Raw genomic sequence first — 15086 nt, 5'->3', positions numbered from 1 at the left:
TGGGGGTGGGGGGGCATGGGGGAGCTGACCTGTGTGGGTGCGGGCGTGCCGCTGCAGCTCATCGCTCCGTGTGAACCTCTTTCCGCAGAAGAACCAGTTGCAGACAAAGGGCCGCTCGCCGGTGTGCAGGCGCACGTGGGCCCGCAGCAAGGATGTCTTCCGGAAAGTCTTGCCGCAGTCGGGGATGTGGCACACGTGCTTCTTCTTGCCCTGCTCTCCAGACCTGAGAGTTGGGTTGAGGGTGGGTAGGGGATGGGAAGAGGCAGCAGATGAGGCAGGCACAGGATGGAGCCCGGGACAGGGGGTCTGGTCAGAGCAGAGAAGGCAGGAGGCGAGGTGGCAGGGACCTGCCAGCTCTTCCTTGCTGGGTCTGGACTGGCTTGAAGCCCTGACAGGCGTCCCGGGGAGGGGCTGGGGAAGCCGGCACCCACCCCTCCTCCAATCACCTCTTCTCCCCGTCCTTGCAGTTGGGACACGTGCAGGCCATGCGGCGCCGCTTCTCCCCCGGCTGGGCCTCTCCAGCCAGGGCCTGCTCCATCTGCAGCTGGATCTGGGTGGGGCTCAGCCCACTGATGGTCAGGTTATTCCCAGAAACATTCTGCACCGTCAGCTGCTGCTGCCCTGTGGGGAAGAGGAGGGCACAGCTCAGGACGAGGACGCCTGACACCTCGAGCCAGCCCTCTTTCCACAATACAGACGATAATCTCGGCAGCTAGTTAGTATCTTTCGAGAGCCTGCTGTGTGCCACACACCATTGTAGAGACCTTATAGAGACGTGGGGACTTCAAAAAGTTCATGGAAAAATGGGACTAAAGGATGAAGTTATTTTGGTGCCAAAAAAGCCAGTGTAGTTTTCAAAATATGCATTTTTCGTGAACTTTCTGAGGTCCTCTCATGTGCAAGGATTTTAATTTTCGTGCCAAACTTACCTTTTAATTCCATTTTCTAGAAACTTTTTCAAGTAGCCATGTATCAATTCATTTAATCTTCACAACCCTATACAACAGATACCATCATCCCCACTTTACAGAGGAAGAAAACTGAGGCTGGGTAACATATCCGGGCCACACGGCTACTAAATGGCAGAACCAGGATCTGAAGCCAGGCCCTGAGCCACACCGCCTTCAGACAACCTGCTTTCTGACACTGCCGGGACAGGGGCTGTGCAGGCGAAGCCCCTACTTGGGACGCCCACGTCCCACACTGGAGTGCTTGGTCCAAGTCCTTGCTACTCCATGCTTCAACTCAGCTTCCTGGAAGGCAGCAGGTGATGGCCCAAGTACTTGGGGTCCCTGTCACCCACGCAGGAGACCCTGATGGAGTTCCTGGTTTCAGCCTAGCCTAGTCTGTCTGTTGCAGGCATTTCCAGAGTGAACCAGCAAAGGGAAGATCTCCTTCCTCTCCCCATCTCTCCTTCTGTCTGTCACTCTGCCTTTCCAATAAATCCATCTTGAGAGAATTAAAAAGAACAACAACAACAACAACAAAGACCCTGCCCACATGACTGCTGGGAAGAGTCCTGTGTTGGAACACTTCTTTCTGAGTCTCCTCTGGCCTTAGGGCCTTGTGAGATAGGGAACTGTGTTAACAGACACGGAAAACAGCTCTATGGGCTTTGGGAAAAATCAAGTTCTCTTGGACACCCTATCCTTCCCTCTTGGGGTCACCTCAGATGGGAAAACCAAATGCATAAATACATAAAAGATAAAAAGGGGAGATCCAGAGAACTCCCACTACCTTTGCCCAGGTAAAGAGTGCAAGGAACGCTTTTGCCAGGTGGCCCCAGTTTTTCCTCTTGTTCTTGGCAAGGCTGCTTTCAGGCGTAAATATCACCGCTGAACAGAAGTGCAGGGCAGCAAAAGCCACCCCCACTGGCCAAGGCTCCAAGAAACCTTTCCCAATTTCCCTTACCCAGGGACTCCCTTAAACACCTGTCATCGGTCTGTATCAAACTAATGTGCAGGGCCAGTGTTGGGGCAAAGGGGGCTTAGCCACTGGAGCATCCGAGACTGCAGAGCCAGTTCAAGTCCCAGCTGCTCTGCTTCTCATCCAGCTCCCTGCTGATGTGCCTGGGAAGGCAGCAGAAGATGGTCCAAGTACCAGAGGCCCTGGCACCCATGCAGATGACCAGGATGGAGTTCCTGGCTCTGCTCTGCTTAGGCCACTGGGGAATGAACCAGCAGATGGCAGATCTCTGCCTCTTCCTCTCTCCCTGTCACTCTGCCTTTCAAATACATTTTTTTAAATTTATTTGACAGGTAGAGTTAGACAGTGAGAGACAGAGAGACAGAGAGAAAGGTCCTCCTTCCGTTAGTTCACCCCCCAAATGGCCGCTACGGCCAGCACGCTGCACTAATCCAAAGCCAGCAGCCAGGTGCTTCGTCCTGGTCTCCCATGCAGGTGCAGGGGCCCAGATACTTGGGCCATCCTCCACTGCCCTCCTGGGCCACAGCAGAGAGCTGGACTGCAAGAGGAGCAGCTGGGACCAGAACCTGGCGCCCATATGGGATGCCCACACCGCAGGCAGAGGCTTAGCCAAATGAGCCACGGTGCCGGCCCCTCAGATATATCTTTAAAAACAGTAATGTGCATGTTACTTAGAAGGTCTTCCTGGGTACATCTATTTCCTCCATCACGGTCTTCAGCCGTCACAGCACTGTGGAAGACACGTGGACGTGCTCTTCAGTGGAAAGGGAACGGGCAAGTGACAAGCAGCATCCTGTTATTACCGGGAATCCCAGGGCTGGGCCACAGGTCCCCATGCCAGGCCCCCTGGCCATAGAGGGCCTTCCCTCACCGCCAGTGTTGGTGATGGTGACAGGCACGCCCTGGACCTGGACGCCATTGATGTTGATGGTCTGCATAGCCTGGGCAGCCGCCGCCAGCTGGGCCGCGTTCAAGCTGATGATGCTCCCAGCAGGGGCGATCTTTGGCAGGGGACGCTCTTTTCGGAGAATTGCGGCCGAGTGCTTTTTGCTGGTCCCGCTCAGATGGGAGGTTCGGGAAGCAGGGCTGCTACAGGTGGTGGTAGAGGTGGCTGCAGCTGTTGCTGGGGGGCTGTCCTGGACGAGGACTGTCTGCACCTCACCGGAAGGCGTGCGGATGTAGACCTGGGAGGGCCACAGAGAACAAGTCAGCACTCTGGGACAGATGGGGCTCATGGTGCCTGCAGATCTCCTTGCCCAAGTGAGACCTGGGAGCCTCTCTGCCAGCCCAAGGCACTCCCTCAAGCAGCCCGAAGACACACTTAACATGCCGCAGCGTTCACCGAGGGTTGGCACACCCTGACTTGCCTGGCATGGAAACCATAACCAACTGCCCAGTCTCAGAACTGAAGAATCAGAAGTCAGTGCACTGTCAATGACCATCAAACAAATGGAAACAGCTTCCTGTTAGTCCTTAAGAGCCACGTGTTAATAAGAAGTAATTTTCCTCCTATTCAGCTTGGCAAAGATGGAAAAATACATGCTCACTGTTGGTGGGACAGCAGGGACACAGCAGGAGGGGAAGTAGGATGTGGGCTGGCTTTGTTGGAAGGAAACCTGGGACTATGGATCCAAAGCCTTCAAGCCCCATGTGTCACCGCCTGCGTGGGGAAAAGAGCAAGGAGGGTGTCCACAAGGGAATGGCGGCACCAACTGGCACAGCAGGCTGAGGACGGCGTCCATGTGGGAGGCAGGGGCCACTCAGGGGGGACTGATCCAAAAAGGAAGTGTGATGGATAACGGGAGTACTGGGAGAAGTCTCTCCCTGTCAGAGAAGGGAGGCATGAACGTGGGAAGGAGAAAGCCAGACTGCACCCACTGGTGCCGCGTGGGAAACAGAAACCCTGGGTTTCAGTATGAGGAGCTAGGGCTGCTTTGGGGTGAGGCCTTCACTTCGTCCAGTGACTACCACTCCTAGCCTTAGCCCCACTGTCGCCCATGGCATGGCCTGTGTGCCCAAGCTCACCTGCATCTACCCTGCCCTCTTCCTGCACAACCAAGATGACCATCAGGGAGGGGAACGTCAATGCCCTCATTAAAGTGGCCGGTGCAGACGTGGAACTTTTTTGGTTGGGCCTGTTTGCAAAGGCCCTGGCCAATGTCAATGTCGGGAGCCTCCTCTGCAATGTGGAGGCCGGTAGACCCGTTCCAGTGGCTGCTGTGCCCCAGCAGGAAGTCCCGCCCCTCCACTGCTGCTCCAGCTGAGGAGAAGAGAGTAGCAGCAAAGAGAGAAGAAGCCGAGGAGTCTGGTGATGATGACATGAGCTCTGGTCTTTCTGACTAAAGCTCTTTTCAATAGAAAGCTGAACTCTGGGGAAAAAAAAAAGTTTGTGGGAAAATGGAAACTGAAGGTTTATTTTGGTGCAAAAAATCTGTATTCCACGCGTGTCTTTTTCACAATACACATTTTCTACAAACTTTTTGAAGACCTCTTGTATGTACAGAAATAGATATACATGTGTGGTGTGTGTGCCCACATTGAACATGTACACACACAAGCTGCATGCTTGTTTATATATACTTCCCAGCTCTACCTGGAAGCAGCAGTGCCCTGGTGGCCATGAGCTCACTTAGCACTCAGGCCCTCTTTCTTTTGTTTTTCAATTTGTTGTCAGTGGGACAGAGGACATAGGGTGGAGAATGCTGCCCTGGGGCACACTCCGCCCCCAGCGGGGGAAGTCCACTCTGTGTCTGGAGCTGCTTGTTTTTCCTGGTGCTTGTCTTGCTGCCAGCAGCCTCTTCATCCTCTTTTCCCTGGGGACCATCCTGCTCCCACGTCTTCGGCTTCTTCGGCGTCAGCTGAGCCCTCCTGGGCTGCGGGTTTCTTCCTCTGGGGGAGGCCTGGGCTCATCGCGACCACTGCTCACCTTCCTCCTCGGGAGAACATTTCTTCCTCTTGGCTTTGGGGGAAGGAACCTGGCTTTCCCATTCCGTCCTCCCGAGCCTCCTGGAGCCTTTGTCTCTTCCCTCTGGTTCTGTGCGTCCCCGCAGCGTCCTGTGGACACTGCAGCTGTTTCTCAAGGACGCCGGGGCGAGCAGAGCGGGTGCTTCTCTTCCTCCTTCAAGCACTGCTTCAGTTTCTCCAGCCTGTGGGTGACCTCAGTAGCCGCGCCTCTGCCTGAACCATGGCTTCCTTCGTGCCACCCAGGGTCTTCTGTGGACTCTCTCCAGTCTCACAGGACAGCTGCTCTTCAACTTGTCCTTGAAGCTCCTCCCCAGATATACCCGTGGCTACCCCAGAGAAGCAGTCGCTTCATGAAGCAACACTGCATTTGTCAGCCAGGGTATCAGGAGATGCAGCCTTTGTGCCTGGCAGCAGCTGCCTGGCCAATGAAGGCAGAGTGGAAAACGAGTCCCTGTTTTGGTGCACTGCCCTTGTCTTCAGGGCTCTGGAGATCTGAGCCCTGGGAATCGCTCAGACACCAGCACTGGCCGTTCGGCCCCAGCAGAGGCCTGTAAAAGCCAGGGAGCCCTGGTCAGCCATCACCATGACAGGCCTTGGCTTCTGCTATCTCCTGCTCCCTGGGGAGATAGCTGGTTCCAGGGTGAGGGCAAGAAGAGCTCAAAACACCTGCTGTTGTGGTAAGGGAAGGATGCTCACTGGATGGCAGGCTGTTAGCAATGAGCAGGCTGGGAAGGGCTCCCCCTGGCCAAACCTGGCACAACAAAAACACCAAAATGCTGGGAACTGGTTACAACCCTTGAATAAAGTAAGAACCCATGAATCGATACTGGCTTAGATAAATGGGGAAAAAGAGAATGACAGAAGTGAGAAACTGCCATGACCACGAAGAGACTAAAAAGCAGGGGCTGGGCAGACCCCCGGAGTGAGTTCTGATGCCTGCTGCAACACGGATGCACCTTGCACACGTGGTGCTAAGAGAGGAAGAAGCCGCTCTCCCTCAACCACTTCTATGAAACGTGCAGAACAGGCCACAGAGAGGCAGAACATGAACCAGGGCTGACAGGGGAGGGGGAGATGGGGATATGGTTTTTGGGGAGTGATGAGACTGTTCTGAAGTTACACAACTCTGTGGGTATGCTGAAAACCACTGAACTGCACACTTTAAAAGGAGAAGTCCTGCGGCGTGAGTATCATGCACAGCTGATATTTGAGCATGGGGACGTTTCAAGGGATACAGCCGCCAAACTGAAAGAGCTCCCAGTGGCCAAAGCTGGAACAATTTGAGTAACAAAAAAGGGGTGGGACTGAGGGTTGCACATTTGGCACAGCAGTTAAGACCCTGCTTAGTTCTCCGTCATCTGACGTCAGAACGCCTGGACTTGAGTCCCGGACTCTATTCCTGATTCTAGCTCCTAGCTGATGCATGTATGAGAGGCAGCAGGTGACAAGTGCTTGGGTCCCTGTCACCTATGTGGGAGACCTGAATTGAGCCTCCAGCTCCTGGATTTGGCCTGGCCCAGCTTCAGCTATTGGAGACGTTTAGAATGAACTAGGGGTTGGAAGATCTCTCTGTCAGCCTTTTAAGTTAAGAGAAGAAGAAGAAAAAAAGATAGTATTGGCTTATCTAACCCGAAGTATAAAACAAATATACATGACTGCAGAGTGATATGAAATAAAGAACTGGATGGCTAAGTGAGCGGGGAGACAAGTCTTCCTTACGGAAGCACTCCTAATACTGTGCACATCCCCCTTCCTGAAGGTAGGGCTTACTTCTTACCCTGCAGGTGGGCTAGAGTCACTGCCAAACACCACAAAAAGGGAAAAGCAGTGGCACCAGGGAAGAAACCTGGCAAACAGCACCTGAACCAAGTGACAAAGGTTAATGGCAGCAGGGACGTCTCCCCGCCTCTGATAGGTGAGGGGAGACACATTTTGCCTCTGGCCTTCTTTGCCAACGCCCGTAACCCCAGGCAAACCTGGATCAGGTGGCAGTCTACAGGATACCTCAGGAAACAAGCAAAGATTGAGAAATGCCCACAGACAGGGAGGCCTGGAGAGTCCAGACGGCTAAGTGCAATGTGGAACCTGAATTCCATCTTGGAATACAAAGGGGACATTAATGGAAAAGCTGGTGAAATCCAAATCAGATCTGGAGTTTAGTTAATAAGAATATGCCAATGGGCCGGCGCCGCAGCTCAATAGGCTAATCCTCCACCTGCAGCACCGGCACACCGGGTTCTAGTCCCAGTCGGGACACCAGATTCTGTCCCGGTTGCTCCTCTTCCTGTCCAGCTCTCTGCTGTGGCCCGGGAGTGCAGTGGAGGATGGCCCAAGTGCTTGGGCCCTGCACTCGCATGGGAGACCAGGAGAAGCACCTGGCTCCTGGCTCCTGATCAGCGCGATGCGCCGGCTGTAGCGGCCATTGGGGGGTGAACCAACAGACAAAAGAAGACCTTTCTTTCTCTCTCTCTCACTGTCCACTCTTCCTGTCAAAAAGTTAAAAAAAAAAAAAAAAAGAATATGCCAATGAGAGTTTCTTAGTTTTGACAATTCCCAAGCTAATGTGAGATGTCTGACAATGAGGAAAACTAGGGAACTCTGTGCTCCTTGTGGCTTTTCTGTAAATGTAAGAACATGTTATATTGGCGCCGGTGCTGTAGCACAGTAGGTTTAAGTCCTGGCCTGCAGCGCCAGCATCCCATACGGGTGCTGGTTCAATTTTCGGCTATTCCACTTCTGGTCCGGCTCTCTGCTATGGCCTGGGAAAGCAGTAGAAGATGGCATAAGTCCTTGGGCCCCTGCACCCTTGTGGGAGACCTGGAAGAAGCTCCTGGCTCCAGATAGGCTCAGCTTCAGCCAATGTGGCAATTTGGGGAGTGAACTAGCAGATGGAAAATCTCTTTCTCTCTCTCTCTCATTCTGCCCTTCGAATAAATATTTTTGAAGACTCATGACAAAAGGGGAAAAGTATCCTTAAGGCACAGAGATGTGTCAGGCACCACTATCACTAAACATCATGGGAGGCCGCTGTTTAGGACTGAGCTCCTGCACGAGGCCCCAGCACACCAGACTAAAACTCAGGATAGGATCACTCATGCTCAGGTTCCCCAGCACCAAGCTGCTGACCTGAGGTAATGAGGAATCAGGATTAGAGTAAAAACACAGCATTTCCTGAACAGGCCAGTTTCAATCAGCATAAAGAAGTGCCCCTTGCCTTAACCCTTACACAAGAAAAGTGACCTGATACTAACCAGCTGGTCAGATTCCTGTTGTCTCTCTGTTGCTGTATACAAAGAAAGTAACTCTGAGATGACGAGCCCACTCTTTTTGTTTCTGCTTTTGTCAACCCTTTTCTGTCTATAAAACCAATCTCTTCTGCTCAGCTGGTTGAACACTTACTCTATTTTATGGAATGAAGTGTTGTCCAATTCTAGAATCAAAAATAAAGCCAATTAGAATCATTAAACTGGGGCCAGCACTGTGGTGTAGTGGGTGAAGCTGCTGCTTGCAGTGCCAGCATCCCATATGGGCACCAGCAGACTCCCGGCTGCTCCACTTCCGATCCAGCTCCCTGCTAATGTGCCTGGGAAAGCACATTAGCTTCGGCCCCTGCATCCATATGGGAGATGCATAAGAAGCTCCTGGCTGCTGGCTTCGGCCTTGCCCAGCCCCAGCTGTTGGGGTCACTTGGGGAGTAAACCAGCAGATGGACGATCTCTCTCTGTCTCTTCCTCTGTGTAATTCTGACTTTCAAATAAATAATATAAATAAATATTCTTTAAAAATTAAACTAAATGTTTTAATTTGGGGGCCGGCATCGCAGTATAGTGAGTAAACCTGCCACCTGTGACACCAGTATCCAATATGGTCCACTTCCTATCCCATTCCCTGGGAAAAACCAGTGGAAGATGGCTCAAGTGCTTAGGCCCCTGCCACCCACACAGGAGACCCGGCTCAGCCCTGGCCACTGGGGCCATCTGGGGAGTGAACTTGTGGATGGAGGTGATACCGTTCTCTGTCTCTCCCTCTTTCTCTGTAACTCTGCCTTTTACATAAATAAAAAATTGTTATAATTCTGTCCATTAGACGCTAGTACTGGGACACACTGAACTCCTGCACCAGCTTTTAGGAGTGAGAATACAGCATCAATTCTGCGACAGTTCCACAGGAAAGTGCACAACTTGCATCTACCTGTGAGAGTCTGTCACATGGACCTTCACAGAGGGGCGTCCACAGAGTAACTGACCGGTCCAGCCCCACAGTGTCAGAGCTTCCACCCGCCAGATGGCGCCGTCGCAGTGGGGGACTGCTGGGGAAGAGGGAGGCTCAGCAGGGAGGTGTCTCGCTCGTGCTGAGCCCCTGGGCTGGAGGCTGTGCTCTGAGGTGACTGCCCTCCTGCAGCGTCACACATCTGGAAAGCACAGGGGATCCGGCTGGCAGCTCATGCCCAAAATGATTCAGTTCTTTGAAGAAAAAACCCCGGCTGTGATTCTAATCGTGGCTTATTTTTAATTCCTGCATTATTTAGGGCTGTGTTTCTCAGTTAAAAGCCAGCAAACAAACCTCAGGTCATCTTTTTTTTTTTTTTAGATTTATTTATTTATTTGAAAGGCAGAGGTAAAGAGAGAGAGGTCTTCCATCCGATGGTTCATTTTACAAATGGCTGCAGTGGCTGCAGCTGCGCTGATCCGAAGCCAGGAGCCAGGAGCTTCCTCTGGGTCTCTCACGTGGGTGCAGGGGCCCAAGGACTTGGGCCATCTTCCACTGCTTTCCCAGGCCATGGCAGAGAGCTGGATCAGAAAAGGAGCAGCTGGGACTCGAACCGGCGCCCATATGGGATTCCAGCACTGCAGGCGGTGGCTTTACCCACCACACCACAGCACCAGCCCCAAGTCATCTCTTAATAAATACACAAATCTCATTCCTGGTTTTCTGGTTTTTCCCCCTTTTTCAAATGATTATTATTTTGTACCTGATTTTTTAAAAATTGTGTTTGAGAGGCCACCGTTATGACACAGTGTAAGTTAAGCCACCTCTTGACACTGGCATCCCATGTCAGAGTACCAACTCACGTCCCGACTACTCCACTTCCAATCCAGCTTCCTGCTAATGTGCCCTGGAAAGCAACGGATGATGGTCAAGTACTTGGGGTCCTGCCTCTAACATGGAGACCTGGATGGAGTTTCTGGCTTCTGACTTCAGTCTGGTCCAGCCCCAGTTCTTTTGGGTATCTGGGCAGTGAACCAGTGAACAGAAGATCTTTCAGTCTCTCCCTCTCTCTGTGTCATTCTGCCTTTCAAATAAATAAACAAGTTTTAAAGAAAAAAATTATATTTGAAAGGTCAGCCAGGTTTTCTGGTAAGAACCAAATAGCTCCTCAGCTCTGCTAACCCACCACAGATGTGTGTGTTCCAGTCATACGTCATTTCCAGAAACAAGTGGGTGGGCCAGATCTGACCTGAAGGCCAGACTGCCAACCTCTGATACAAGAATATAATACATTTTTAATCAAATGTGCATTTCCTTTATGCATTTTTGGGAATTAGCAACAAGATGGAAACAGCCCAGATACACAGCTAACATGTAACAACCAGCACGTTGGAGTACTTTAATGTAATCATTAGAAAATGTCATACCTAAATCTTTCTGCATATGCTAGTACTTCCTGGGTTTCTGTTCTGCCTCGGTCAGTCTGAAGATATGGGACCTCACGGAAGGGAGGGGAGCCACTGCTGTGGACATGCACCTGAGTGGGTGTCACCTCAGTTCTCCACCTTGAAGGTAGGCCTGATAATGGGACTTCACAGATATTGAGACAAATAAATAATTAAAAAAAAAAAAATCACCCAGCAATACATGCCAGCAAAGGGAGCATTTTAAGGCAGACCTCAGATTTCTTCCTGAATGATTTCCACATCCATAGTTCAAATTCAAGGGCACTTCTCCACCAGGAGTCGTACAACTTCCCACTGTCATTCATTCAATTTTGTCTATAGCTAACTATATACCACATACATTCCTCAGTAGCAACAGCTGTTTTTTTAATAGTAAAAATAAGACCAAAAATGTTATCCCCCATTTCAGCAATTAGCATATGCCCATATAAAAACACCGAGTAAGGTGGAAAAGGGACAAAAGTGTGGGGTTTGAAGTTAAACCTTTTCCTTATTCATTTTTTTACATTGAATGCTATGGTTCTTGTTGAATTTGCTCATTCCTGATAATGCTCTAAGTATGTAATCCTATAATAAAAAATGAACTATTAACAAGTATCTATCTGTCCCCTACCCATCCCCCCAAAAAGACACCCATAAAGAAAAAGGACCAGAGTATGCCTGCTTTCATCCGATTTGCAGAGATAAGCCCTGTGAACTGAAGGGAGCCCATCTGTCAGGCAGAAATGGCCACCCACGCTGCGCCAAAGAATCCTACTCCTGACGCTCAGATCAGATCTCGAGATGATCAGCACCATCTTCAAAAGCAAGCCAAGGGGGACCCAAAGGAGAGGGAGGCAGGTGCAGAGGGCACGTGGTACCTGAGTAGGCGTCGACTCAGCCGTCTGGATCTGAAAGTTCTGGGAGGGCTTCTGGGGGACGGTGGGGAGTGTGGCAGATGCGGCCTGCACCACCCGCAGAGCCTGCTGGGGGATCTGCACCACCTGCTGCTGCTCGGCCTTTGGGGGCACCACCTGGACCTGCTGGACCATGGCTGGCTGGCCCCCGCTAGGGCTCTGAACAATAAGCAGGTTGTTTCCTGCCTGGATGATGTTGTCTGCGGTAGTCTCGATCAGCACCGTCTCCACCTGCTCAGCCACCGCCACGGGCGGCTGGGAGGCGGGAAGGCTCTTCTTCCTGGCTTTCTTGTTCATCTTAGACAGGGGGGCGGGGGGGCTTTCGGCGAGGAGCTGAGCGGGGGCCCCAGTGTCACTGGCATTCACAAGGCTGTTGACTGGCAGGGTGAGCGTCACATTGCCGCCCCCACCTGTCAGCTTCACCATACTGGCCCCACTCTGCACCGGGGTGGTGGCGCCACTGGACTTCTGGACAGGGGCTGGCTTGATGGGCACCGGCTTGTGACTGGACGGTGAGGGAGTGATGATGGCTTGGTTGGTGCCAGGGATGATCTGGATCTGGTTGGTGAGATTGGGCTGCACCTGGATGGTCTGGGAACTGCTCGCCTGAATCTGAGGGACTGCCTGGTACTGGACGCTGGCATTCGATCGGCTCCCTTTGTTGATTACCGTGGGATTCTGGATAGCAAACACCAGCTGCCCTCCAGGATAGGAGGTGCTCAGCTGCGACCCCTGAATCTGAAGAATATTTCCTTTGGAGGACAAGATCCCAAAGCTATTCTTGCCCGGACTGAGGGGGAGAGGGGCAGGTTTGATGGGGACCAATTTCCGTGGTGTGGGCTGTGGGGGAGCAGGAGGTGTCACAGCGGCTTCAACAGCTGGGGGGCCGATTTTGCTACATGTTGCAGCAAGCAGGGCTAAGGGCGATGGCTGGGAGTCCTGCAAGAGTCCAGCAGACAAAAGGAGTGAGACAGGAAGGCCTCTTGGTCACAGCCCCTCTGCCCTTCAAGGTCCCCTGCTCTGGGCAGCCCTCCACACTCTGGGGCAGGCACCTGCTGGTCCCCCTCCTTCAGGGCTCCGGGCTCCCTCTGCTGCTGGTTTCTCTTAGGTAAGGCAGCAAAGGTGGGTAGCGTCTTTCTCAGGAAGGAACTCCCCGGAGGCTGCCCATGGACGGGGAGAGTTAACAGCACGAGCTGACCTCTCACACCCCATAGTCTGTGCCTAACAAGGGAGCACGTCGCCGATGGAGCGGAGTCTACCACATGGACTGAGCAGACCCTGAGGGATGACTGTGGGAGGGGAGGAGGGGGAATGAGAGGGCCACAGGCAGTGTTTTCTTTGGCGTGGTGCATTCGGCTTTATAAATCGGGGAGGGCTGTCTTTTGGGGCTACAGTGAGACAGCCCGTGTGTCCCTCACGGGCAGGGGCCTGGTGGAAGGAACACCCAGTTTGACTGAGTTATCAGTGTGTTCCACCCCACCCCCCCACCCCAAATCCCAACTATGGCACCTCTGGTAAACGGCCACGGTTTCTCAGTTCAGAAAGTGTGGATAACTGAGCCTCCCTGGGCCCGTGCCCTAGGGTCCTCAGAGGGGGAACAAGTTTCCACAGGTGTTGGCGCCCACTGCTCTACGTCCCCCCGCTGACAGCCCCAACCTTTGGGGTTCAGTGCACTCGCCTGGGTGGTGGAGGCAGCAGGCTGCAGGTAGTCACTGGGACTGACAGCGGCAGTGGCAGCCATGCTGGTCTGTGGATCTGCTGGAAGGAAAGAGATGGAATGAGGCCCAACAGGTCCAGAAGGAACCCAAGCTCCCACGCCTCAGATCTTCATGCCGTTCATTGCTGCTTCTCCAGCAGAAGTCAGGGACCCTTCCCCGCACTCCCACCTCTCGGGGGGCAGCTCCATGTCTCTGTCACCAAGAGGACGGCTGGGCCCACCTCCCCTTCCCTGTCCCCTCAGCCACCACAGAGCATGGAATAATCAGGAGATGCCTAAGACTAACTCTTCAGTACCGAGCCATGCCACATGATGGCGCTCTCAATGGTGGCGCTGCTGCCTCGCCCGGCTGGACCCGAGCCCTCAGTACTGCGCAGGCGCTAATCCTCTAGCGCGGACCAAGCTTCCTGCTTGCTCCTGCAGCAGCTTCTACTGCAGCAACTTCTACCTGGCTGGGCCAGGACTCGAGGGGAGGAGGAAACCCCGCTGGCCTCCGAAGTCTTGGGAGCGTCATGCTCAGCCTTTACCACAAAGACACAAGGGCCCCTGGTAACTGGCACATGGGTGATTTCTCTTAAGGGAACTTACACTTGGGCAGCAGGGTGGCCCCATGAAGATCACCAAGACTGAAAAGAGCTAACGTCTGAGCTAACATCTGAGGTGGCTAAAATACAATCAATTCTGTTTTGTTTAAATGTGTATCTATTTCCATAAGAGCACAGCCAAATGGAAAAAGTCTTTAAGAAAGCTAAAGTGTTAAAAGCCATTATTTCTTAGTGGCAGAATTTTGCTTGACAATTCTTCTCCTTGTTTTTCAGTATTTTCTCATTTTCCCACAAAGACCATACTATATTATACTTTAAACAAAAATAAAGGAGGTTTCGGGGCCAGCAGGTTAAGCTACTGCCTGTGACACCAGTGTTCCTTATCATGAATGCCGGCTGCTCTACTTCCAATCCAGCTCCCTGCTAATGTGCCTGGGAAAGCAGCGAGGATGGCCCAGGTGCTTGGCCCCTGCCGCCCACATCAGAGACCCAGATGCAGTTCCTGGCTCCTGGGCCAGACCAACCACAGCAGCCACCTGGGGAGTGAACCAGTGGATGGAAGACCTCTCACCCTCTGTCTGTCATCCTGCCTTTCAAATAAATCAAAGAACTTCTTAAAAAGTAAATAAACAGAGGAGGTTGAGGAGGTAATGAAGGGAATCTTGACCAGAAGTCATGAGAACTTCGATAGAAGAATCCATGCCACCGTGGAGCTCATGACTCACCAAGGAAACCAACACGGGTCAAGGGGGCAGACTTGCATCCTGAGCCTCTGGGAAAAGGTTTCAGGAAGTACAGAGACAAGGCTCAAAAAGACAAAAAGGCAGGGAGCCCCCGTTGGGCATCTGGTGAGAAGAGGACAGATGTCAAGGAGACGGCAGAAGCACTCCGGTCCCGGCTGGCCTCTGGCTGCCCTCTTTGGGAGAACGATCCTTAAATGGGAAAAGGTAAAGAAAGGGGGAAGCCCAGGCCGAGTGATGGGGTAAGAAGGCACCCAGGGCCCTCCATGGACATCAGGCCCCAAGTCCATGCAAACAGCACTCAGCAGGAGACTACAGCCCCGCACTGCGTGCACATGTACTGCAGTGTCAGCTACTGATCCTCAGCCAAGGAGGGATCACAAGTAACAGGCACGTGGTGGCAGAACCCAGGTCACACCAAGCAAACTTTTTTTTTTTTTTTTTTGGACAGGCAGAGTGGACAGTGGAGAGAGACAGAGAGAAAGGTCTTCCTTTTGCCGTTGGTTCACCCCCAATGGCCACTGCGGCCAGTGCACCACGCTGATCCGAAGGCAGGAGCCAGGTGCTTCTCCTGGTCTCCCACATGGGTGCAGGGCACAAGCACCTGGGCCATCCTCCACTGC

The 15086-nt window shown here is 52.7% G+C and overlaps 1 protein-coding gene, 1 non-coding gene and 1 pseudogene across 3 annotated transcripts in view; 1 reads left to right on the top strand and 2 right to left on the bottom strand.

Moving 5' to 3' along the window:
* The window catches only part of SP2 (Sp2 transcription factor), a 34642-nt gene that overhangs the window by 2140 nt on the left and 17416 nt on the right, over positions 1-15086 (bottom strand). Inside the window, exons 2-6 of the mRNA XM_017349172.4 lie at positions 13140-13219; positions 11426-12400; positions 2798-3110; positions 447-621; positions 30-223 (exon numbers count right to left, since the gene is read on the bottom strand). Coding sequence (XP_017204661.3) covers positions 30-223; positions 447-621; positions 2798-3110; positions 11426-12400; positions 13140-13219 — 1737 coding nt within the window. The remainder of the gene's footprint in view (positions 1-29; positions 224-446; positions 622-2797; positions 3111-11425; positions 12401-13139; positions 13220-15086) is intronic.
* On the top strand, positions 3117-7827 carry LOC127484479 (large ribosomal subunit protein P1 pseudogene; annotated as a pseudogene). The gene has a single exon (XR_016224168.1). The product of XR_016224168.1 is annotated as a large ribosomal subunit protein P1 pseudogene (transcript).
* LOC127484543 (small nucleolar RNA SNORD86) lies at positions 5395-5479 on the bottom strand. The gene has a single exon (XR_007911605.3). It is a non-coding gene; the product is annotated as a small nucleolar RNA SNORD86 (small nucleolar RNA).

The sequence above is a fragment of the Oryctolagus cuniculus genome, chromosome 17 (genome assembly GCF_051225735.1).
Source record: "Oryctolagus cuniculus isolate XC-2025 breed Fujian yellow rabbit chromosome 17, ASM5122573v1, whole genome shotgun sequence".
Taxonomy (NCBI): Eukaryota; Metazoa; Chordata; class Mammalia; order Lagomorpha; family Leporidae; genus Oryctolagus; species Oryctolagus cuniculus.
The sequence above is the reverse complement of the archived record's forward strand: the minus strand, read 5'-3'. Positions and strand labels throughout refer to the sequence as shown.